At 47.9% G+C, this 24,683-nt stretch overlaps 9 protein-coding genes across 9 annotated transcripts; 4 read left to right on the top strand and 5 right to left on the bottom strand.

Moving 5' to 3' along the window:
* Positions 1-465: 465 nt before the first annotated feature.
* ALT_2322 (uncharacterized protein) lies at positions 466-1,468 on the bottom strand (the record flags this gene model as incomplete). The annotated part of the gene is made up of 5 exons (XM_033559680.2): positions 466-562; positions 620-748; positions 802-879; positions 933-1,232; positions 1,293-1,468. 5 exons carry the CDS (start codon positions 1,466-1,468, stop codon positions 466-468), a joined length of 780 nt encoding a protein of 259 aa, XP_033415571.2.
* A 919-nt stretch (positions 1,469-2,387) lies between these two features.
* On the top strand, positions 2,388-3,404 carry ALT_2321 (uncharacterized protein; the record flags this gene model as incomplete). The annotated part of the gene is made up of 3 exons (XM_033559679.2): positions 2,388-2,919; positions 2,982-3,220; positions 3,276-3,404. The coding sequence occupies 3 exons, from the start codon at positions 2,388-2,390 to the stop codon at positions 3,402-3,404; spliced, it is 900 nt and encodes a 299-aa protein (XP_033415570.2).
* A 249-nt stretch (positions 3,405-3,653) lies between these two features.
* ALT_2320 (tautomerase family protein) lies at positions 3,654-5,279 on the bottom strand (the record flags this gene model as incomplete). Its single annotated transcript, XM_089599311.1, has 2 exons — positions 3,654-4,286; positions 4,893-5,279. 2 exons carry the CDS (start codon positions 5,277-5,279, stop codon positions 3,654-3,656), a joined length of 1,020 nt encoding a protein of 339 aa, XP_089456457.1.
* Positions 5,280-6,741: 1,462 nt separating this feature from the next.
* On the bottom strand, positions 6,742-8,264 carry ALT_2319 (bZIP transcription factor; the record flags this gene model as incomplete). Its single annotated transcript, XM_089599310.1, has 3 exons — positions 6,742-6,875; positions 6,933-8,034; positions 8,085-8,264. 3 exons carry the CDS (start codon positions 8,262-8,264, stop codon positions 6,742-6,744), a joined length of 1,416 nt encoding a protein of 471 aa, XP_089456456.1.
* A 1,048-nt stretch (positions 8,265-9,312) lies between these two features.
* Positions 9,313-12,374, bottom strand: ALT_2318 (zinc-binding alcohol dehydrogenase domain-containing protein cipB; the record flags this gene model as incomplete). Its single annotated transcript, XM_089599309.1, has 7 exons — positions 9,313-9,518; positions 9,576-10,135; positions 10,192-10,311; positions 10,371-10,393; positions 11,044-11,976; positions 12,022-12,163; positions 12,217-12,374. 7 exons carry the CDS (start codon positions 12,372-12,374, stop codon positions 9,313-9,315), a joined length of 2,142 nt encoding a protein of 713 aa, XP_089456455.1.
* Positions 12,375-12,786: 412 nt separating this feature from the next.
* ALT_2317 (aldehyde dehydrogenase) lies at positions 12,787-14,277 on the bottom strand (the record flags this gene model as incomplete). Its single annotated transcript, XM_033559674.2, has 1 exon — positions 12,787-14,277. One exon carries the CDS (start codon positions 14,275-14,277, stop codon positions 12,787-12,789), a length of 1,491 nt encoding a protein of 496 aa, XP_033415565.2.
* Positions 14,278-15,832: 1,555 nt separating this feature from the next.
* ALT_2316 (putative isochorismatase family hydrolase) lies at positions 15,833-16,700 on the top strand (the record flags this gene model as incomplete). Its single annotated transcript, XM_033559673.2, has 4 exons — positions 15,833-15,922; positions 15,975-16,287; positions 16,340-16,559; positions 16,610-16,700. The coding sequence occupies 4 exons, from the start codon at positions 15,833-15,835 to the stop codon at positions 16,698-16,700; spliced, it is 714 nt and encodes a 237-aa protein (XP_033415564.1).
* Positions 16,701-17,591: 891 nt separating this feature from the next.
* Positions 17,592-19,142, top strand: ALT_2315 (putative FAD binding monooxygenase; the record flags this gene model as incomplete). Its single annotated transcript, XM_033559672.2, has 1 exon — positions 17,592-19,142. One exon carries the CDS (start codon positions 17,592-17,594, stop codon positions 19,140-19,142), a length of 1,551 nt encoding a protein of 516 aa, XP_033415563.2.
* Positions 19,143-19,516: 374 nt separating this feature from the next.
* On the top strand, positions 19,517-20,269 carry ALT_2314 (GNAT family N-acetyltransferase; the record flags this gene model as incomplete). Its single annotated transcript, XM_089599308.1, has 2 exons — positions 19,517-19,977; positions 20,032-20,269. The coding sequence occupies 2 exons, from the start codon at positions 19,517-19,519 to the stop codon at positions 20,267-20,269; spliced, it is 699 nt and encodes a 232-aa protein (XP_089456454.1).
* Positions 20,270-24,683: the final 4,414 nt, after the last annotated feature.

Raw genomic sequence — 24,683 nt, 5'->3', positions numbered from 1 at the left:
CCCTTTGCAGTGACTACGAGGCCCTCAATACGCGCGGTCTCAAGCCCCAACAGATTGAGAATGTTCTAGCTTGTTTGCCTCCTGAGGTAATCCAAAGTGAGGACTTTCATAATGTGGACGGTATAAAGGTCATAAGTTGAGAGGAGCTATTCCATACAGTACTAGAAAACTTGCTGACAAAACCAAGTGAGCAGGATGCTGCAGAGAGATGGAAGATGTGAAGCAGAGTTGTATTTGCAGACGAAGAGGGAACAACAAAAAAAAGGCGGCTGCATGGACAGTCTAAGAATCGAATACAGAAAACCGGGTATTGGTAGCAAATCCTTTGCGTTGTACAGCTATACACGTCTAGTGACGCCCACCTGAGCCAGTTGGCTCATTCCCCCCGCTGATAGTTTCTGCTGCTTTTGCGTGCATAAGTCATTCAACACAGCAGCGAATGACCAATATGTCGACCCCTACAGCTCAGCGCGGTAGTGGAGGTCTGTTCTCCCCGCTCGTGTCCTGATACATGCCCTGCTGGGGCCGCTTGGATGAGCCAGATCCTCCTGTGTTACCAGACCTGAGGGAGGGCGCATTGCTGTCAAACCCTCTGTCTGTACCGGTGGGACCTCCTCACCTTCCAGGCTCAAATTCACCACGGTGCCAGATATCGAATCCGAGGACGTACATGTGATCGACGGTAATCGGGTTTGAAGCGGGAGCGTTGGGGTTCGTGAAGCTCATGTAGCTGAAATCAACAATGTACCTGAGTTTATCAATATATGGGCATGATAAGCAAAAAGGATAGATAGAGCTTACAGTCTGTCTGTCAACCTGTCGTATCGGAGGAAATGTGGACTCTGATGAGCCAGAACGAACATTCTCTGGCGCATGTGCCTGGACTGGTCAGAACGTGGCTTTCTGCTCCGGCAGGAGAGTGATATACTTACTCGAGTATGAAGGCAAGCTGCTTTCTAATGCTTTCAAGTTGTTCGTTTGAGAGAGTGAGGAAGATACGAGCCACATTCTCACCAGACACCCGCGTCATGATGATAAAGTTCACGGTACCGTCAGGATAAAGGAACATATCTCCAGCCCGCTGAGTGACATGGGCGAGGTATGCAGGTCCGTGGCCAATCTCTGCCACGTCTTCGACCAGCTTCACCTCTTCGAGGTAGTCATCGTCAGCCCGCTCACGCATTGTCTGCAAGTATGCCTGGTCCCTGATACCGAAGCTCTCAGGCCGCAGTCTGAAAGAAAACATGTAGTGTCAGTAGGAGAAACGGCTCGGTCAGGGTGTGCCAACTCACTCATAGCGGATCTTTAGCATGATTTCCTGGTTATCATCCATATACCGTGCCAGTGTAAGAACCTGCATTTCAGCAAATCTCGGATCGGGAACCTCTGCCAGTTGTTCCTCAATCTGGATGGGTCTTCCAAGGATGGTCCGAACCCGGTTAGTGAGGTCGAACTCCCAGTCAGTCATGATGGGGATAATAGACCTTAATGGATAATGGATAATGATGGGATAGAAAAGAGAGGATACTCGGAGAGGAGATACTCCAGAGAAGATTCCAAGAGAGGACGTCCCAGAGAGGAGCAGCTCAAGAGAGGATGTTCAAGAGAATATACTCAAGCGAAGATGTCAGAGCGGATTTCAGAGAAGATCTCCAGAGAAGATGTTCAGGAGAAGATGTTTAGGAGAAGATGTTTGAGAAGAGGTGTTTAAGACAGGATATTTAGGACAAGATGTTCAAGACAGAATGTTTAAGACAAGATATGTAGAGAGGAGAGCGAAAGAACAGAGGCTCTGAGACCTTCATTACTTTTGGGAAATTTCTGAAAAACTAAAGGTGCAGCAAGGCAAACAGTGAATAAAGAGTGTAAGTATAAGACATACGTCATGTTTGTCTTTCCTTAAAGGTACACCTAAGGGAATAGTGACACATTGCCCAATCAGGGTACGGAACAGTCATGTGAAATCCCAAAACCTAGGTAGGATCCCATGCAGCTCAGAATGAAATTAATTCAGTTTGCCATACTACATGCTGCACCTTAGGGACAAGTCGTGCTGACTTAGATATCACACTGACAGAAAACAGCGGTCAAGAAACAGTAGAATGAGAGGGATGTTTTGAAATGGCCTCTCTGCAGAATTCATTGATACCATGCGGCCTGCCAGAAGATCAAACCAACGCCATGCCAGAATGATTCTCCTGCTCGCAGCCTTTGTTTCATTTTGATCTAAGCTACGGAGATGGATGGGATTCACCCATATTGTCTGGAAGAATCAGCATTAGAGGCTGATGAAGAGCATTCACTTCCCATAGACTTAAATAGACCTTCTGTTGGCTACATCCAAACATACTATCCTTTACATCAACCTACTTCTACAGATATTCAGCATGCCCCAACTACCAATCACCACTGGCCAGAAACAAATCCTCTGGTCGCCTCTGCCAACCTTGCGTGTGTTTCCTAACCGGCATACCACTCGGCCGAGCGAGTCCAAATATACGCTCCGAGAGGACCAGGTCTCACAGTGGTTAGATTCTCCTCGCAACGTGTTAGAGAGAGTAAAGGATTTGGGGGAGCCTCCCGAGGGCTTTACACCTCGAGTCCCCGCAGAATCCCACGTAACCGGAAACGAAAACGGTCTACAAGGACGTTACGTCCAGAATGTGGGAAACACCCTGGGACCAATCTTCGACGGGCTTGGACTCGATCTCCTTATGGCCGACTACCAGGTCGGACTGCAAGTCGATAGCCGTTCAACTGATAGATCGGAAGCGATGGAGCAGCGCAAGAGGCAGCCCGACCTGGTACTAGTGGGTGCCAGCGATTATGTCATTTGTCTGGTTGGTGAATTAAAGACGTACTGGACGTTCCGTCCAGCAAAGGGCCAGAGTGACAAGGACTACTTGGCGCAGAAGCTGGGTTTGTCTCCAAAACCACTTCATGGGCAACCGACCGTACCCAGAGTTGCTGACCGGATCCAGGCCAACTAGCCCGGTATATGGATGACCATCGATGCCGATTCGGCTTTTATTCCACGTACGAGAGAACGTGGTTCTTGATGCGGTCAAGCTCGATGGGCTTCCGGGTCTCAGAACCAATCCCTCACAACCAAGTCGCCAGCACCACCAAGCCATCTGTTCGACAGTGCTTCTTATACTTGGCGGCTCTCATCAATGACCGAAAGGCGGCCTTCTGGCCCGAAACGTTCGGGTTGCCCTTGGTATGCCCTTAGGTCCGAAGGGTCTTTCATGTTCGCACTGCTGACGCCTCGCCAGACCGATCAACCCAGAGATGACCCCGCAAGTGTACAACCTTCACGTCTTGGAAATGGCAAGAGAAGGAAATTAACAGACACTATGCAGGAGAGCTTCGAACCCCGTCGAGTTGGGAAATTCTGGGGCTAGTCGGTAGCGCGAGGGCAAACTGGGTTAGGGCTGTGATGGATAAGTAGTAATGGAGTTTTGAAGTGGCTTCGGATAACAGCAAATGCTTCCTTCTCATGGATAGTAGGCTCTTTAATGATGCTTTTCCCAAAGTACCTTTTTTTCAGGGCTTGTCTCCGGCAAGGCCAAGGTCGGTGAGGTACGTTTTCCGATCTTGCAGCGGCAGGGCTTTGCCCAACCAATATGGTATGTAATTCGGCAGAAGGCCTGTCATTCCGAGATACGTGTTGTTGGACAGCCCAGTATCTTCCCAGTGGGGACGTAACACAAGAAGAACTGCTCGTCGATGATGGTCATAATGCAGCCTGTATCGAAGTAAATTGATACAGCTGAGTCCGACTGCGCAAGGCATGCCTGTGTTGTTGCGTAGTTCCAGCTACAGAAGTTCAGGTCTGGGATATCTGTTCCTGGTTTTGCGTTGGATTGGATAACGGGCATGGCCGGATCTACGTGGTAAAACTTCGCTTCAGGTGCGTCGCATTCAACAATGTGCAGAGGTGTTGCCTTATTGGAAGGTGGCACCGTACTTGTTACAGTCGCATTAGATATCCCCTGCAGCTGTGGCGTGTATGCGTCTGTCTGTGGGACTGGTTGAGTCATAACGGTATTGTCGAACTCTTGCATGAGGCGGTCATCCCACTCAGGGTCAGATTCGTGGTAGAAATCTGGGTTATCAAACCCAGATTCTGCATCTGGGTCCCACTTGTTCCTCCACATGCTCACCGCAGTTTGCATGGGGGTCCCTACATTACATGTAGGCAAAGTGGACTTCCCTTTCCGCCTTGGGTGATAGCGATACGCGTCGGGGTTGCCAAGGATTGGAGATGGAGCTGGTAATGCCTTCTGTGGTTGTATATTAGCCTGATTTGCAACACTGAGTTTGTCGACATTCCCGTAGGCGAATGCATGTCCATACCAATAAAGGACAGCTGGGAATGTCGCCTAAGGAAAATTTCTAAGCGATATCCCGCCAGACAGCAGGGCTGAAACGTCGTCGACGAGGTTTTCGATAGCCTACGTGAAACTGGCCGCATGGCCTTCCCGCAGAATCACAGTCCGCAGTCATAGGTGAGGACTTTTGACCCTACAGTGCTTGTTTGCTGCATTGGGCGCAGGGATGGACTCGTTAGTCCGAGAGAATGAGACGTAGTTGCCGCTGGAATTCCTTGCATATGGTTCTAAAATGTACATCGAAGCACATGCCCTTTTTTTCCCCTTAATAGACAGCGTACATGCGAGCGGAAAAGAAGATCAAAACAGTTATCTGGTCTTCGAGCTCGATAGCAGAAGCTGACCCTTCATCATTCATATCAAACAATACGTAGCATCTTGCACTCGTCCCTCCTGAGAACAAGTCATCTTCAACTCATGTACAAATTATGTACAACTCTCAATCCATAGTCATACAGTCATTTATAGCCTCACAGCCCTATTTTCCCTAGCCCAGACCTTCTCCTCCTCCGACCCAGTAGCAGGCGGCACAAGCCCATTGATCTTCCACAGATCCCTCGGTGCCTCCGTCACATAATACTCCCAGTCGATCCCCTTGGGCTCGAACATGGGCGTCAAGATCGCATCAATGCGATTCAGGAATCTCTGCCGCTGCTCGTCCGTGGTCATTGTTCGCGCCAGATGGTGGATGGTCAGCGCCACGAAGTTGGGGTGCTGCTCGCCGCCGATGAAGGATGTGCCGGCGGGTTGCTCGATGAAGTGCACTTGGACGTAGAATGCCGGGAGGCCGACGCCGACGTAGACCTGGGTGATTTGTTGGGCGAGGTGGGATTTCTCCTCGGCGGTGAGGGTGTTGGGACTGTGTTGGATGAGCCAGCGAGGCATTTTGATTATTTGTGGGATGGTTGTTGTTTACGAGCGGGATGGGTGGGTATAGTTTGATGATTGTCGATGATTGTCGAGAATGAGTACCATTATATAGTCCGTTACTGGAAGAGTTGTACCATCATGACAGATAACCAGTTTGTGCCACCCAGGGAACTCAGACAGCATAGAAAAGAGCCACTGTATTCGGTGGATACTACTACTACAACTACTATAGTCCATTACCGGGTAGAACAGATCCTGTGGTACACAGACAATCAGATCGAGCGGGGTCATGACACGCTGCATCAGTGAATACTAATCATCCCGTCCTCGACATGGTGTAGTTGTGCTCGGACACGGTATCACTAATCAGTGATACGGAAAAGTCTGGTCAGCCACTTGACCGTCCCCACCGAACTGATCACTAAACATCGCACTCGCATTGAGCCAAGGTACTTAGTGCCTTCGGCCTCCTCCTTTGACGAGAGGAACCCCTCCCGCCAGATATAAAAACCCGACTGCATCTCATGACGACCCAGTGAGCACAAATCATATAGTGTCAAAATGCCGTCCGGTCTCGTCTTTGTTCGCCGGCGCCACCCAATTTATAGCCAGCGCCGTCTCCCCTGAAGGCCTGGGATTGGGCCACGGGGCTTCGAAAGAGCAAATGCAAGGAAGAATAGACCCTGGAATTCCACAAACTGTTTCTCGAAATATGAAGACATGGCCAAATTCGCCGTCTTCCCAGGTATTACACGAGACAGCATTTCCAGGGATGCTCGATAGAGTCAATTATGTCTTTCAAGTTGCCTCGCCTATTCCACCTGGAAGAGAAAAGCATTATTTCCTTCCGACTGTGCGGGGCACCACCGCTCTCCGAAAGAAGAGGCCATATTCAAATGATCGGATTGGTGGTGAATAGCTCCTCCCTCGCCGCCCATCGAGGGCGCGTCAGCCGGCGAGGTAATCAGAGGTAACTCACATCCGTTCCGATGGCATACCCCTGAGAGCAACACCTGCGACCCCACAGTTCACACAAACGCCAACATCACAGGGTCAGGTGGCTATGTCCTTTCACTCGACCTCTGCTATGCATTGAACTCGCCAATGACACCAAACTGGCGAAGTTCTGGAAGACGAGAAGACCAATTTCTTGCTTGTTTCTCTTCTGTCGGCTTCAGATTTGGATGAAATCATTTATAAACGACCGCCGAAGAGATTGGCGACAGCAATAGACTCCTCTCCGGGACTGTCATGAGGGGCAATACAGGAGGCAAGATTATCGCGGTGCATATGTTGCTGTGGCGGAGCCAAGATCAAGCTGGAGAAGCCAGGTCAATCCTTGCCACTTGACACAGCAGAAGCGGAGAGCGTGCTGGATATGAAGTAGACATCGCTGGAGCCGATGGTCACGAGCGTGATGAACGGCGATCGGCTTCTCCGAATTATGTAAAAACGTAGTGCGCTGTCGGGAATAGCATTAGACTACTGCGATGGCCTGAATAGGCATTTGAGGCACGCCGACTGGCCAAGCATGTTGCGATATGAACCTCTCCACGTCACGTTTGCGGAACCCAGGCGAACGGCCTAGGCAAATGCCGCGGTGGGACAACCCTGCCGAAGAAAATTAGCGCTCAATGTCATACTCGTACACAGTCCAACGCGGCTTACAGTTGATCATTTGGTCTTCATCGACAGCCAATATGGGACCCCGCGAGAACATCGCTTGGTCATCCAAAAGTCCTGATTGCCATGATCTGGCAACCACCTCCTGACGATGGCTCTGTAAGTTTTCCGGAAACATATTCCGATTGGAAAGAATTATGCCCTGCTCCTCAAGGAATCCCTCCACGTCTCCCGGGTCAAACCAGGGCTCTTCAAGATCTTGAATACTCAACCCATTTGCATACATCATCGAAATGTCTTCAGCCGAGGGAAGCCAATAAAGATTGGGATCGCTGAGGGGTGAATGCTTCCGTGGGTAATGCAACCCGGCACCGCCCAGGTTCAGCAAGGGAATATTGAATTTCTTGGAAACTTCAAATCCCTCGGAAGATTTCAGAAACGCGTTCAGGTATGCGATAAGTTGGCGTCGACTCCATCTATGCATCAGGAAACCGAAGTTCCGAAGTAACGCGGAGTCGGGAACAGCTGGATTCTTGAGGTATTGGTGTGCGAGCTTATAGGCGGCCAGGTGCAACCGCTGGGCGAAGAAGGGGCTATCCGGACCGTATAGATGCGACATGGGTGTGCGTATGTTGATAAGGTGAGGAGATGGGACTCTGATATCTGTCGGCGTTGTGATAGGAAAAAGGGGGCCATTAACCATGTCCGGTATCTCGATCGGTATCAGTGCGCCGACGGGTTCTGCGCCGCCGAGATCACCAATTCCGGGGCCTGTTTTGACAGCGACCGCGGAGTCTGATGACTGGCTTGTCTCATCTGCCGAGTGGAAGGATAACTGTTCTGACGCAGTGATTTGTGACAATGCTTTATCTTGCGGCGTAGCGTAATCTCCGTCTGTTTCGGTCATCTGACCTGAAAGTGTGACATATTTGGTGGTCACCTCTTTAAGGGACTGAGCAATATCAGGAGATGCATTTAATACGCCCGATTGCATTAGCCTATCGCTAAAAGCAAGAAAGGCTTCCGTCATCGTCTCGATCACTGATTCCATTTCAGCGATTCGATTCTTCAGCTGCGACATAGTGGCTTCTTGACGGGAACGGTAGGCACGCTGTGCTAGACGGACCTGAGCCCGGCGTCTCTGATACTGCTTTGAGCAGATGTTCTCCGAGTAAGAAAGCGATAACTATGACTCACCTCCGCAGGTGTCTGAGCATCCTGCACCTTTTGAGGGCGACCTCTCTTCTTAGAAGACCGTTCCCTGGCCTTTGATGGTTGTGAATTGGCCATGATTTTCTTCCATGACCCGTCGTCCTTTCCGGAGTGATGATCGTCAGAAGCCGTTGAGAGAGCGGGGTCCGATTCAGTTGACGACATGACTGGCGGCGGAGACACAGAGCCTAGACCGAAACCGAGAACGACCAAGGCCAAATGTGATCACTGAATCGAAGCTGCACGTCGTGGCCAAAAGCTATCTGTGAGCGAAGGGTGAGAACGGTTTATGATTGATGTATCGCTGGAAGACGGAGGTTCCAATGGATGGCCCGTTGTTACGGAGTAAGAATCCCACGTTCCACCTGGGGCGAAGTAAAGCTCCAAATAGTGGCCAGATCATCCGAGAACGCAACGAATCAAGTCCATCCATGATTATTAAGCCATCTGCGAATTGTCATCAAAGGAGTTAAGGTTTTGACTCCTGATCACTTGTGTCGCTCTTGTGCGTGTCCGTCCATCAGCACGGATTGGAATTTGGAAGTGGCTGCTGCCTGAATATGCTAAAACTCGGGTCCTCAGGTTGTCACCAATCAGTGGTAAGGAGCAGTGGAGATTGTTCACTAATCAAAAAATGTTAGCCAAAGTCTAAACACAATCATTGACCAAATCGGAGAAACCCAGCGCGATCCCCGAGGTGAGAGCGAGATCTGGCTTACGTGATATTGGGATAACGTCCGCCTTCCAACCACTGAGCCAGGAAGGTGTTTGAGACAACCATATCTAGGGTTGTAGGAATAATAGTGCAGATTCTGGTTGACAGGATGACTTGAAATCTGATTCAGTGGGATGAGAGCGATGGGTTGATCTGGTCGTTGATGGCAGGAATTTGCCATGATTGTTGACGCCCCGGTCTCGGTCCGATGTTTCGCCGGGCCGATTCAGCCTGGTCCTCAAGGCATCCAGGCCGGTGATTTTGTAGCCTGAGGCAGAGGTATTTACACAGGAGGAACTTCCTGTTGGAAGGCAGTGATTGGCACCTGCAGCAATGTACCTATTTGGTACAGCTGGTTGTAAAACTGGTGCCAAACATTTATACACCCAGGCTATAGCATATTTACTATAGACTGCAAGCTTTATGAACTCCCACTACAGATAGTTGTCTCCATATTGCTAATGCCCAAGATCAAAAGCTTCACGAGCATCTTGATTATCACAGAGTGACAACGATCTTTTTAGCTGAGACGCCTTTCTTTAGGGTGTCAACAGCATGCTGGATTTCTTCTAGTCCTTTCCCAACAACCTCAGGGTCTGGCTTTGGTTTAAGGCGTCCGTTTTCCAGAGCTTCTGAGACGAAGTCTTTCCAAATACCGTCGGCGACATGTTTGTTGGAGTCATAGGTTAGGAAATTGGAACTGACTAAATGAGGGCAAGACGTTAGTTATATGTAGTGACGATGAGCAAAAGGGGCCTTACTAAATATTGGAGCAAACCGTCCCGTCGGTTTATCATATGGCAGAACACTTATAGTCCTGACATCTGCTTTCAACTGGTCCAGAATTGCACGCACCATCTCAAAACTTGCAGTTTCGGAAATAGCGTCGACGACACCAACAAAGTCAGTACTGGCGAGCGCACTGGCAACATCCTCGACGACAGTAGGAGACTTATAGTCGAAAACAGCATTTGCGCCTAGCGACTTTACCAACACATGGTTGTGAGCTGATGCAGTCGTGATCACTGTTAGACCTGCTGCGTCTGCGAGTTGAATCGTTGTTGCGCCAACCGAAGACGCGCCACCCCATATGAGAATCGATTTCCCTGTGGGCTTCACACCAGTAGCAGAGGGTAAGGGAAGGTTGAGGCTTTCTTCGAGAAACAGGCCTGCCGCGGCAGTCGTGATAGCCTGCGGTAGCACAGCGGCTTCTTCAAAGCTAATAGAATCTGGGATTCCTGCTGCAGTGACTTCCTTCACCAATGTGTACAACTGGAATCCCGAGTTGGCAGCATCATTTGACCCTAGATTGTGGCAATACCTACAACAGCAATAAGCAGGTCTTGCTATATTTATATAATCAGCCACAGTACTTACGCGACGACCCGCTGGCCTTTGGTGAAGCGGGTCACACTAGGGCCTACATCGACCACCACTCCAGCGACATCTGTGCCCAGAATGAATGGCCACTTTCCCAGCCAGGGAGCACCATATGTCCTGTGAGAATAATTAGGTTAACTCGTACGCTGCATGAGGGGTATAAAGTTCAATCATACTGGATTTTCCAGTCAGAGGGATTCTACCCGAAACAAAAATTAGCTAATTATTAAAATTCATGAGATTGGTGATTTGATCGCACTATAGCCACCGCAGCATTTTTAATCACGACTTCCCCGGGTCCTGGCGTGGGATATGGGGCATCCTGGATACTAAACGGATGCGCAGTAGAATGCATAATCCAGGCAGCCTGATTTTGTGTCATCTTGTGAGGGCGGGGAAAGAGTGGGTAGATAGTTGGGATTAAGTTGGAATAAGAAAACCTCTAATACAGGGACGTTAGTGAATCTGCTATGCTTTCAATGTTGAGGTCTCTTTCTCCATATTGATAGGAATAGGAAAGTGCTTAGAGCCAGAGGCAGCTATGCTTATGCTTTCAGGCTTCCAGCCACCCCGCAGGTTACCCCTCCCCTAGACAAAAACTAGTGCAACGTATGACATCGTATGATTTTACGGTTGTGCGCAATAAGGTATGTTATATACTATGGAACAGTGATTCCAGGGCCTTTCAATCAAGTGTACATGTCACAAGTCTGGAATTTGTCTTATGTCTCTTTATTATAAGCACGAGATTTTGCGGGCAATTTATTCCCTATACTCTACCTACATCCTCAACAATCAACGCAAGTCAAAGACGTTCCCTCAGGCAACGATTCTCCAGCCCGCATATACCACCCGAGCGACAAAGATGATCCCAGCACCTAAAACAGCAGACACACCCGCAAAAATGATAGCCCCGTCGTAAGTCCCATAGGTGCTGATCATAGCCCCCGTGATCGGAGTCCCCGTCAAACTGGCCAGACCCAGCACACCAAGCGCCATCCCAATATACGATCCGATCACATTGGGCTTCGGCGCCGTCATGGCAATAGTAGCCGTAAACAGACCGATCACAATCCCCGAGGAGAAACCGAACAGCACTGAGAACATGATCATCCCGCCATGAGACTCGATACGCAGCCAGCATAGGATCAGGATGCCGCACGCAGCGGATGCGCTGGCAAGGGTATTGAACCGACCCAGGCGGTTGGCGAGCGCGCCACCGAGGATCCGACCGACGAGGGAGCCTGCGTTTAGAATAGCGATAAGGTAATTGGACAAACTGACGCTGATACCGATGGATTGTGCGTAGCTTGGGATGTAAAACATCGGTACGAAGAGAGCCCAGGTAACTAGGAATAGACCGATGATTTGAATAGTGTACTCGGGCTTCCTCCATGCTTCGAGAACGAATGGTGCTCCGGTGCGTCGCTTGGGAGCATTAGATGTAATGGTAAGGCAGGCGACGACGCTGAGTGCGAGCATGATGAATCCGAGGATCCGAACGGACCAGCCAAAGCCGAGCGACGTTTTGTTGAGCATGCGATTTAGCGAGATTGGGATGATAATGCCGGCGAGGGAAGAGCCACTGGAAGCGATCCCTAAGGCAAGAGGTCTGCGTTTGAAGAAGTGCTGGTTCACTGCCGTCAGAGCTGGGGTATACGTCAGGCCGTTGAAGACACCTCCAAGAACGCCTTGAGCCAAGATGAACTGGTAGTATTCTTTGCAGAGACTGGTTAGCATGACCGAAACCACGAAGATAATCGAGCAGGGGACCAGTATGACCTATGAGGATTAGTAATTGTCTGTTCCGAAGGTTGCTGCCCTTACTCTTGGTCCATATCGATCCATGAGGGGACCAGACAGGAGTCCGCTGGAGTACATGAAATAGGCTTGCAATGATCCAATCCATGCGATGTTGGAGTTGCTTTCATTTTTGAGGAGAGTATTCTTGTAGTATGCTTCGTAAACACTGTTGCGCACATGGCGTTAGCATAATGGAAGCTTTCAGAAGACAAGACCTACCCAAAAGCGTTCATATATCCGAACGTGTTGAACATGACACACCAACAAGCTAGCACTGTCATCCAAGCCTTGAACCCTCCTTCGGGAAATGCTGGCTTGGGATGCTCATTCTTTTCAGCCTGAGAGCTGTCCGCCGCTGTCTTTATATCGCTGCTCATATTGTCTTGGACGAATCCTTAGACTTGGAATATCCGGAGATGTTGCAGATGAAGCCCAAGCCGTCGACTGAATCCCAGTCCGGCTGAGGTATGGAAGTAGCATCTTGTACGTATATAAATGCCATCGATTTTTGATTGCATCTGATGCTATATCTCGTTGATTTACCAAAAGAACAAAAGCCGTATACTTAAATCCGCCATCCGCTCGGAGATACAGAGTGACCGCCATCGTCCAACGCACTATTTACCGAATCGGGTAATGCCGGCCTCGGGGCCGAATGATACATTCTACTGTCAGTCGGAGACTTTACTGCTCTTGTAGTATGGCATCTCATTTACTTTACTCCTATGTTAGAGTGACTGGGTGCAAAGAGTTACCCCAACGGTGACAGTCCAGGGCCACCGGTGGAAGTTAGCCATACCTCGCGTTGGCGGGCTCGTCATCAAACCATACAGGCTGCACCCCATAGTTGATCACTGTACTTTTGACCTTCGTGTAGCTCTCATAAGCCTCGATGCCATTCTCCTTTCCCATGCCACTTTCCTTAAACCCACCCCAAGATGAAGATGGATCATTCAGGTGGTGTCCATTTACCCAAACAATGCCCGCTTCAATCTTTGCAGCAACGCGATGGGCCTGGCTGAAATCGTTGGTCCAGACCGATGCTCCCAGGGCATAGGATGTGCTGTTGGCAATGCGGATGATCTCGTCCTCGGATTCGCACTTCACGAGCGCAATAACCGGTCCGAAGACCTCATTGGAAGCGAGATCCGAATCGGCATGTGTCTCGATGATGGTCGGCTCAAAGAAGAAGCCTTTTCCATTTGAGTTTGTCGGCTTGCCGCCAGAGAGCACATGGCCTCCCTCCTGTACTGCCCTCGCCACAAAAGCAGAGCATCTCTCGACAGCTGCGCGAGAGATGACGGAGCCAATCTGCGTGCGCTCGTCCATCGGGTCTCCCACCCGCAAGGCTCTCACCCTTCTCTCCAACAACTCTTTAAACCGATCGTAAAGAACAGCATGCACTAGGAGTCTACTCCCAGTTACACACGTCTGCCCACTGGCAATAAAACTCGCAAACAACGCCGCCTTAACCGCCAGCTCCACGTCGAGGCTCGGAAATAAACACACCGGCGCCTTTCCCCCAAGCTCCGCCGTGATGGGGATCATGTTCGCCGCTGCAACAGGCGCAATAGCCTTGTACGTCGCCAGCCCACCCGTCAAATCAATCTTCGCAAGTCGCGGACTCTCACACAGAAATTTGCCCGTCTCATAGCCGTACCCGCTGGCGATCTGCAACACACCGTTGGGCAAGCCCGCCTCCTGAAACAACGCCCCAAGCCTCAACACCGATAACGGCGCCAGCTCCGATGGCTTGACAATAACCACGTTCCCGCCCGCCAGCGCAGCGGATATTTTCTTCGTCGCGATCAGAAGAGGGTGGTTGTAGGGTGTTATCTGCGCCACCACGCCCAGCGGGAGCCGGGTGAGGGTGTTCACGACGGGACCCTTGAAGGGCGTCACACGGCCTTCGTGGACGCGAGCCAGCGAGGCGAAGTACTCCAGCCATTCCGGTACGCGGGCGAGCTGGGCGCGCATCTCGCGGATCGGTCGGCCGGTCTGTCTCGTTTCGAGTTCCACGAATTCGGGGATGCGCGCGCGCAGAAGGGTAGCTGCCTTGGACAGGACGGTGAAGCGCTCGGAGGCGTCGGCGCGGGACCAGGGTCCGTTGTGGAATGTTTCCCATGATGTTGCGATGATGGCTTGGACGGTTCCTTGGGGTGTTGCGTCGATGGTTGCGATCGGGGTTTCGGTTGCGGGGTTGAGCACGACGATGCGTTCGGGGGCTGCGGGTGTATGGGTGCCGTTGACCCAGTTTGATACATGCGGGATATCAGACATAGTGGTTGTTTTCCTGGGTTGTACGAAGATGTTGTCTTTTTGTGGTGTTGCAACTCCGTATTTCTAGTTACAACTGATGTAGGCTTACCCCGCACGATAGATAATAATACTGTGTAGCATTTCATCTATCTGATAGCAGCAACATGTGCTAGATAAGATATACTGCTATCTATCTCGTTGTCTATCAGGGGTTGGCATCTGCATATAACATCAAACTTGACTATGCTTTTAATGCGGACGTGTCTGTTGTCCTCAGTCCTCGCTGGCACTGATGACTTGTGGAAGGGTTAACCTCAAATATATATATCACAGGCTGGTACCTAAACATCACAGCTCACCATTCAGATATAAGCATACAATCCAAATTCCGCGTATATCTCATGGAATTTGTATATCGGAATCAAATTGTAATATGTATTGTAGTGGTATAGCTCTTCTTTCAGTCCATCCTTTTGTTATGCTGAGCTCGAATTTCCACCGCATGATCCCGCTGCAGGATGTACAAGTGTCTATGGCTCTGAGTAAGCTGGCTGTCTCCGTTGTCATTCTCTGAATTGCGTAGGCAGGCAGTCAACAGAGTATAGTAGATTGGAAAAACTGTCATATTATTAATCTTGTTATCAGTCCCAGCCTCCCAGCCTCATTTAAAAAGGTTCGGCCCGGGACTGACAGCATTCCCACATATGATTGGCCAAATGCATTACTTAATGCTTACCGAGGGCTTTGGCAGCTTCACAGATGGAGTACGCTTACCGTCTTACTCAGTCTTATGGATGATTTTGTCACCAACATATTGGTGAGATCCTAATTTCTTGCAATATTTCAAATTTGATTAGAAAAATGGCGGCTGGCATAGACTTGAATGGCCGCCTTGGTAGATGAAATCAATGGAGAATTACTTGATATGATTGATTACATATGCTTAGTACTTAGAATCTACTTGAGTAATATTAGCATATTGTTCAGTTGAGCAGCTAAAGCTAACGGAAATAAGATGATCTCCCATATAATCGCCCACGTGGGTGTGGCTATGATGCACGCTGTGAAAGCCCCGACTACATAACCGGCATTCTGGAGTAGATTATGGGCTTCTGCCGGCTTAGCACATCATTACTATGGACTGACTCAGGGTCCCACTCCACTTTCGAATCTTGTCAAACCCGAACCCGAAAGCTTTGTCATGAAGTTTATGCGAGATTATTGTGAGACATGGGGAGCACGTCGTGCTCGCAGGACCTTCCTTTCTGTTCATTGGAGGTCGGCTACGCGTCCTTGCGACGCTTCCCTGCACACGGCTGCAGGCTAAGGCCTGAATAATTTTTCGTATGGCTACTTCAGAGTCCGCATGGGCTTTAGCAACCAGTGTGTCATGCTTATCAACCCGATGGTAAGGAACCGGAGATGAGTCTCCTGTCCAAGGTGAAAGCCGATCATCGAATATCGAGTGTATAAAGGGGGCTGCTTTCCGCTTCAGTTCGTGGATATCCAGACCACAGAGCAAACAGTCAGACAGAAAAGTACATCCTCTCATCTAAATCACCAACCCACCGACAAGATGCGTTTCATCACAGCTCTTCAGACTATTGCTCTCCTGGCGGCCTCCGCGACCGCCAAGGGCTGGAATCGACTGGACAAGGAGAACGCGGTATTTCCTTTTGCCCTATCCCAGGACGTTCAGCTACTAATTTCCCAACCAGGCCGTTCTCGTCATTGACTACCAAGTCGGTCTCGCCCAGCTGGTCCGCGACTTCAACACCAACGACTTCCGCAACAACATGCTTGCCCACGCCGCCTTGGGCAACCTGTTCGACCTGCCCGTCGTCATGACCACTTCCTCTGATACTGGTCCCAACGGACTGATGGTCAAGGAGGTCGTGGATCTGAACCCCAATGTGACCATTGTCCATCGCCAGGGCGAGGTCAACGCCTGGGACAATGCCGAGTTCCGCGCGGCCGTCAAGGCCACCGGCAAGAAGCAATTGATTATCGGCGGTATCGTCACCGAAGTTTGTAAGTTTTGTCTTACCTCCGGCGCTGAGGCGCAACGAGACTAACGAGATAGGCACCGCCTTCTTGGCCCTCTCGCTCGTCGACGAGGGATACGAGGTCTTCGCCAACACCGAGGCCAGTGGTACCTTCGACGTTAAACTGGCAGAAGATGCCAACCGTCGCATGGAGAAGGCTGGCGTCACCCTCATGGGCACATTTGGCGTGGTCACTGACCTGATGCGCGACTGGAGAAACACCCCTGGCCTGGACCAGGTTCTGCCCTACCTGGACAAGTAAGTTGGCGCCATTCGGTATTCCTCATGATGGTTCTAACGGTGACTAGGTACCAATACGCTTACGGATTGGTTGCTCGCCACCACGCTGGTGCCATTGAGAACGGCACTCTGGCTGCCGTTGAGAGCACGCTCATCTAAGCATTATGGATGAGCAGTCAGGCAACTCGTTAATATTCATGGGTGCTCGGATAGAAAGCGGTTAGAGGTCTATGTCCTTGTGGGGAGTTGTCGAAGCGATAATATGTCCAACCATTGTCAATCCTTCACTAGATTGCTTACTGGTCAGATCGTCGTCCAAGTCATTGATTCTGTTATTCTTTCATCGCAGTTTAGCTCGTTTCCGTACACCTAGAGAGAATGAAAAGGGGCTCACACACCGTACCTCTACGCCGAACCAGCAGATTCCCCTAGAGAACAAAGAAAGGTAGCCGTCCGTATGTTGAGGATCATTGATCTCACTGAACCATTACTGGGAAGAGGACTGGTCTAAGCATCCTCACTTTCATGTATGGCCTTAGGGACTTACCACCCCCTAAGATCACCCTCACGTCGGGCAGACCTTGATCAGCTGGCTCATGCCATAGCTTTCGAGCAAGAGTTGCTTCCTGCAGCTGCCAAGTAATATTCTAATAGCTTAGCATGTTTCTATACCCAATTAGAAGTTGTTGGGGCACAGTTGACGATGCCCGCATTTTCCGGTCGCGAGTCATGACTATTTAGGAACATCCACAATAATGGCTGTGCCTGCCTGCTGAACCTTGACGAACAACATCATCATGCATGAAGTTTGAAAATAGAAGATAGATACCTTACCGGCACCCTGCATGAATCAGGCAAAATTCGTTGAGACTCGTGATGTACTCACGAGCTATGTCTGCGTCAGCAACACCCCGAAAACTCCCGTTGATGACGCGTAGCACTTAGCTTCCGCAACTTGGCGATCTGAATATAAGAGCATGGTATACCCGTATAGTTGTCCATCATAGCACAAGCAATTGAGACGTTTACCATCACGACTGCTTCTGGACTATGATTCCACGCACCGAAGTTCTCATTATCGGGGCAGGTCCCACTGGCCTCGTCCTCGCCCTCTGGCTGACCCGGCAGAATGTCAAAGTGCGCATTATCGACAGGCAAGAAGCCAAACCATCCACTTCTCGGGCTTTGGTGATCCACGCTCGTCCGCTCGAGCTATACCGGCAGTTAGGCCTCGCCGACGACGTGGTCGCCAGCGGCCACAAAATCGAAGCTACCAATATCTGGGCTGAAGGTACCCACCGGGCCCATGTACCCATTGGTGATGTCGGCAAGGGTTTGACACCATACCCGTTTATTCATATTTACCCTCAAGATCTCCACGAGCGGTTACTGGAAGATCGCTTGAACGCGATGGGGGTAACAGTGCAGCGAAACTGGGAACTGGTCGACTTTGAAGAGCATGATGAGTACATCCTGGCCCAACTGAAACACACAACCGAGCAATCAAATTCAACCAAAGAGAAAACAGAGTTCTGCGAAGCAAGGTACATTGTGGGCTGCGATGGCGCCCACTCTGCCGTCCGTCATGCTTGCAACATTGCTTTCGAAGGTGCAACGTACCCCCAGCTCTTCTATGTAACAGATATCGAGGGCAGCGGACCAACGATGAATGGCGAGGCACACGTCTCTCTCAATGGATCCGAATTTATGCTATCTCTTGCATACGACAAAAACCGAAAGGCCCGTCTCGCGGGCGCTGTGGACGAAGAAAACATAACCAAAGAGCCTTCCGAACTCACGCTCGACGACATCCTACCGACCACGATCAAGAACATGAGGCTGCAGATCGACAAAGTCAACTGGTTCACCACCTACCGCGTGCACCATCGCCTCGCAGCCAGCTTCCGCAAGGGCCGCGCGTTCCTCGCAGGTGATGCAGCGCACATCCACAGTCCGGTCGGCGGGCAGGGCATGAACACGGGAATCGGCGACGCAATCAATCTCGCCTGGAAGATCGCCGCAGTGGTGCATGGAAACGCCGATGCGTCGCTGCTGGACAGCTACAATCCCGAGCGCCGTGCGTTTGCCAGTACCCTCGTTAACACTACCGACCGGGGCTTCACCAACCTCGTTGCCAAGGGACACGTGGCGAACTTCATCCGAACTTGGGTCATCCCGACCGTGTTGCCTGTCTTGACCTGGTTTACCAGGGTCAGACACCGTCTGTTCCAAGGCGTGTCGCAAATCATGTTGAATTATCGCGACAGCGCTTTGTCTGTGGGTACGGCGGGTTATGTACAAGGCGGCGATCGGATCCCGTGGGCGCCTGTGGGGGACGTTGATAACTTTGACAGTTTAAAGGAGATCACATGGCAGGTCCATGTCTATGGGACTTCGAAGCAGGAGATGGAGGATTGGTGTCGCGACAAGCGTGTGCCTCTGCATATCTTCCCCTGGGACGGGAAGTACCAGGCGGTTGGATTTGCAAGAGACGCAGCCTACCTCATCAGACCCGACACATATGTGGCTGTTGCAGAACCCTCAGGGCTTCCAGAGCGGTTTGAGCAGTACTTGGAGGAGAAGGGATTTCGTCTGGTCTGATTGATGACTTTCGTCAAGTTTGTGTACTATATCCGGCAGCGCGGTGTTTGGCTGACTTTGCATCTCCTCTCAAAGAATAGTCTTGTCTTCCTGTTAATGGAATCTACATGCCGAATCTCTTTTCAATCTTTACTTTTTGCCTTGTTCATCCTCAGCTTCGAAGTATACGCCCTCTGCTCGGTCACTGTCTGTCTACCTTGGTACGTCATGGAAGTGCGAAAAACAGTGGGGAAATACGAGGCGGGGTAGCTGCCTGGGTATCCTCTATCTTCATTTTTGAGCCCGTTTCTCTACACACCACTGTCCTCAAATAATTTCCTGCAATTCTATGACGAAGTCTGAGCAAAACCGTCCGAGTAACGCCAAATAGCAAAATGGCGCTTTCTATCCGCCCGGCACGAGAGGCAGATCTAGAGACAATTGCAAGTATCGCAGCAGCAGCCTTCAATCCCACCACAGACGCGATATCCCGACGCTTGTTTCCACCTGATCTTCAACCGACGGACATGCCAGCCGGCGAAGCATGCAGACAATGGCGAGCTGCTCGCAAGTCTGCGAGCTTCCACTCTGACGGGACTGCTCTAATGGTAGCCGTAGACGATGCGCTGCACGGGCAGATTGTCGGCTTTGCGCTGTGGGACGTCCCAATCCCAGTCCCAGTCCCTGCTGGCGCTGGCCGTTGCGAACCGCGTCAACCCCAAGAGCCAGAACCAGAACCTGCTGCGCATGCGCACGCGGGCTTAGACCAGTCCGCATTAGCTGAAATGCGTCGGATTCTGGCAGAAGATGCCCGTGCGCATTTCGGCGACGAGATGAAAAGGAATGTGTGGCGTAGGTGCACCCCGCGCCGATTTAGCTGCGAAGCCACAGAGTAAACTAATACAAGCAGCGTAGATCTTGATTATATTGCGGTGGACCCGCGTCATAGGCGGAGGGGTATTGGCAAGATACTCTTACAATGGGGCGTACAGCGGGCTGCAGCGGAACAGAGAGACTGTTATCTGGTTGCTACGCCTGCTGGGCGTCCGCTGTACGAAGCTGCTGGATTTAGAGAATTGGCTACCCTACCGATCTTTGGTGTTCCTCACTGGTCAATGATCAAGAGGTATGTTCCTGTCTCAGGGTAGGCGGGGAAAGGGAGATGTAAGGTCCTTTATACTTGCGCTGGGGATAATGTTGAATAACCTCTGAAATCGTTTGTCGCAATAGCCAGTCTGCCAGTGTTAATGTTCTTCGGCTAGTCTGGTAAAGGATTCTGGCAAATATCCATTCTATACTTGAGTACTGCCAATAAGCTAATCCAAGCAATGGTGGCTGGGAATAGGCGTGATGTTAGTGCTTCTGTGCCTATTGGAGTTTCCAGTTATGAGATTGTGGCTCTAAAACAGTGACCCGTGAATTTCTCTTTGTGGTTAGGTGTATGACTATGGCCTATGTCTTGTAACCACCGGGTACTCCTACGCTTGCAATAGGCAAAGTGGCTGCTGACCCTAGCATTTAGCGTGCCTATTCCCTGTCTACTGAGAGTCGCCATTCAGTCTAGAACCCATGAAATAGTATCCATCACAAAACTAGTTTGCCATCTCTTACGCTAGTTATACTAGCCTAGGCGGCTATGCAAATTGTGACTCAACCAGCTACGTATTTAATATATGAAATAGGTACTCCGTACTCCACAACTAATCCATACCATACCTGTTCATGAACTCATAATGATAATGTCTTCTCAAACAACAGATGTGAAAGTCAAGTTGCGATATCTGCAATGGCAGCCTATCTACAACGATACACGACCATATCGCATCGCACAATTCGGCCGTAAAAAGAGAAACGCACAGAAGCCGGCACACAATCTGATATTCCATAAAGGGGACAACGAAGAACTTATTCGAGATATTCGGACCACAAAGGGAAAAGGCAGGGAGTTCAGCCTAGAAATAAATGGGTTCATTTATTGCAAGTATCCCTCATCAGCAATGGGGCCGAGCGATCTTTGGAGTGCAGAACAGGTCGAGAAGGTCTTCTTGCCTGAATGTGAAGCTATCATAAGAAATGAGATCAAGGGAGTGGATCAGGTTTACATTTTTGACTGGAAGGTACCAAGGCATATCTCATGTGCGGGATTATCTGTTTGTCACTAACATCTATTCATAATTTCGTTGATAGCTAAGGAAGAAGAAAAGCGAAAAAGACCGGCAAGCTAAAAACAGAAGATTGCTCAGTCGAGCTCGACAAGTCCATGTAGGTGAGTGATCTATTCAGACTTTCATCTTCGATCCATATAAACACTAAATATGTCGAGACACCCTCCTAACTGTAGATCAACCCCAAACACCCACGATGGAACGCATTCGCAGCCATCTCCCTGAACAGGCCCAGCACCTTCTCTCTGGCCAAGTGCAAATGATAAAGTGAGTGAAGAAGGAACAAAGCGAACATAGCTCTCTGGCCCTAACAGTCTTTTCCCGTACTTTTTTGTACATTTTGTGCTGACTTGTCTGATTGGATGGTTTTGTAGCATCTGGCGGCCAATTAATGGTCCAGTGGAAGAATGCCCCATTGCTGTTTGCGACGGACGTTCTGTTGATACATCGAGGTTAATCGGGGCAGATATCACCCGCGGCCGATATACAGGCACAGTACAGTATGCACTATATGATTCGACGAAGCCGTTTCAGTGGTACTATATGAGTAGGCAGAGTGACGAAGACGTTCTATTATTTAAGAGTTTTGACTCAAGGGAGGGGAGTGTGAAATGTAAGTGCCATCATCCGATCTTCCCGACAAGAAAAAGAAAGAAAGGAAACATGGTCCAACAAAAAATACTAAATTTGCTAGATGTCCCACATACATCCTTTCCACTGCCCGAGACACTAAATGGGGTACGTTCGAGGGAAAGTATTGAGGTTAGGGCTCTAGTGTTTTTGTACCCAACAATATAAGGGTCTGTATATGCCAAAACACCATGCATTGTACTAGATCTTAAGATTTAGCCCTTACTATTCTGTAGAAACGCAAACTTAAGCTTCACATAGATAGCCTGTGTGTACTCCGAATCCGTAGTGCCTTCGCCCAGAACAGTAGCTTGTTTTGGCTTATATCTATTACGGTATTATGAAGTGTAGTTCCTTTGTTCTAAGGAACAGGATTCTCATGTTTATAGAACCAGGTCACATATGAAGTCGTGAGTCACATCTAATCTAGATATTTTGGTGACATTGAAATTATACGTCGGAATATGACTCATTGCTGAAGAATGTAGCAAGATTTGAAGCAATTAATTCATGATATTCATTATGTGTATGAGTGTAGTAGAAACTATCTACATGTAATTACTACTAAGTAATTAAGATCATATAACCAGATCACCACTGGCCAGTATGGTCTGACACACCCCCTGATCTATCATAATCTTAAGGCTATTACCATGACCTAATTAGGCAGTATTTAATAGTCTGAGTAATGATGCTTTTTACAGCACTTATAAGGCTTTACTAGGCCAGGCCTAGCACCTTAAAGAAGTAGTTAAATTTAATTCATCTAAGTAGTTTAGTGAGTAGATTTATAAGTATTTTATCTGTACTAAGATACTTTAAGAAGACATGCTTCTTAATAATAGTGTTATAAATCTAATAATAGGAGATATTAATATACTTTAAATAAGCATGGAACTATATATTATATACTAGGTTAAGCACTAGCTAGCTATCTATATAGATTAATATAGGCTGAATATTACAGAATCTAATATCTTCTAGTAGATATATTAACTAGATTACCTTCTTTGCAGCCTGCACTATTATGATATACTCTACTTTATAAGTAGATAAGGAGATAACTATCTAGAGCTTTAAGGCCTATAAGATTAGACTATTCCTAAATATAAAGAGATAGCCTGTAGTTAAATAGTATATATTAATATAACTAGTATAATTAGTATCTATATAGCTATTAATAACACCTAGTTATTCTATAATATCTTTTATATTATGGGGCCTGTAGATGATTCTAATATCTAAGGTATGATAAAAATATCAGATAAGATATATAAGATGTCTGAGATATAACTTATTAAGATTTAATATATAACAGGCCAGCTTGCTAATAGTAAAGGATATATTAGGCTATGTTTAAAGTATTAGATATATAATAGATCTAATACTAGCACTAAACTTCTCTTTAATATTAATATTAGCTAGCTTATTAGATTTAATAAGCTTTACTCCTTCCTCTATAGGGGTAGCAGCTGTCTTCTATAAATTTAGATTAAAAGTATTAACTAATTACTAGAGATATACTTATTAGGATAGCTTAATTTAATATTTCTCCCTATTATAATTAATTTTCATTCTGAGATAATAGCTTAGTGGACTAATAAGTAAAATATTAAATAGCTTACTAATAGCCTAGCATACCCCCTTAATAATTTACTCTAAGGGACCAGCTATCTCTATATTATTAATATATAGAATTAAAAGAATACTATAAGTATTAAAGAATAAGTATTTATTAACTTTTAATAGCTAGAGGCCTATCTTAGCTACTCTAGTATAGAAGATAAGATACTAGGCCCTAGCTAACTGCTTTAGGCTATAGAGAGGTAATAATAGTTTATATACATAGCTAGACTTATTATTAAAATCTTATAGCTACTTTATATATACTACCTTATTATTAAAGAACTTACCCTATAAGAAAGTAAGCTTAATGTTAGCCTTAATATAGTGATAGCCTAAGATAGCTACTAGTATAAAGAATAGTCTTATAGTAGCTGGCTTTGCTATTAGTAAGAAGGTCTAGTTAAAATTAACACTAGGTATCTATATATAGCCTTTAGCTATATACCTAGCCTTAAAGTAAATAATCTTATTATCTATACTAATTTTAATCTTATAGACCTAGTGCCCCTTAATAGCTTTATAGCCAGAGGGTAGGGCCTTAAGAACCTAAGTACCTTACTTAGTAAGATTATTAATTTCTACTTTTATAGCTTTCTACTAATTATTAGCTTTAGGAGAATTAATTACCTTATAGAATAATAAAGGTTTAATAATATTAGTATGGTTATTGCTAATCCAGGCATATCTAGTAATAATATAATATTATATATACTTCTCCTTAACCTTTTTATTAATATACTACACCCCCTATTCTATAAGCTGGATTACCTCTAATTAGAAATGCTCTGGAAGGTCCTCTACTAGCTTACTAAAGAGGCCTCTATGCAGGAAGTTAGTGTCCTTATTAACCTTAGGATTTACTTCTATATATATTTATAGTGTAGGGATGCTGTCCTTTAGTCTTAGTAGATTAGGTATGATTAGATCATAGCCTCTAATAATATCTTAATCAGAATTATCATTGCTAGTGACCTTATTTAGATTATAGTTAGTAGGTGGAATAGCAGGCAGATTAATAAATTTACTATAGTTATTATCTAGATTACTATAGAGGTCTGGATTACTTCCTTCCTTAAAAATAATATCATAAGTATATTTAACCTTATTAGTAATAGGTATCTAGATAATATATTATTTACCT

Source organism: Aspergillus lentulus (genome assembly GCF_001445615.1).
Source record: "Aspergillus lentulus DNA, contig: Alt04, strain: IFM 54703, whole genome shotgun sequence".
Taxonomy (NCBI): domain Eukaryota; kingdom Fungi; phylum Ascomycota; class Eurotiomycetes; order Eurotiales; family Aspergillaceae; genus Aspergillus; species Aspergillus lentulus.
The sequence above is the reverse complement of the archived record's forward strand: the minus strand, read 5'-3'. Positions and strand labels throughout refer to the sequence as shown.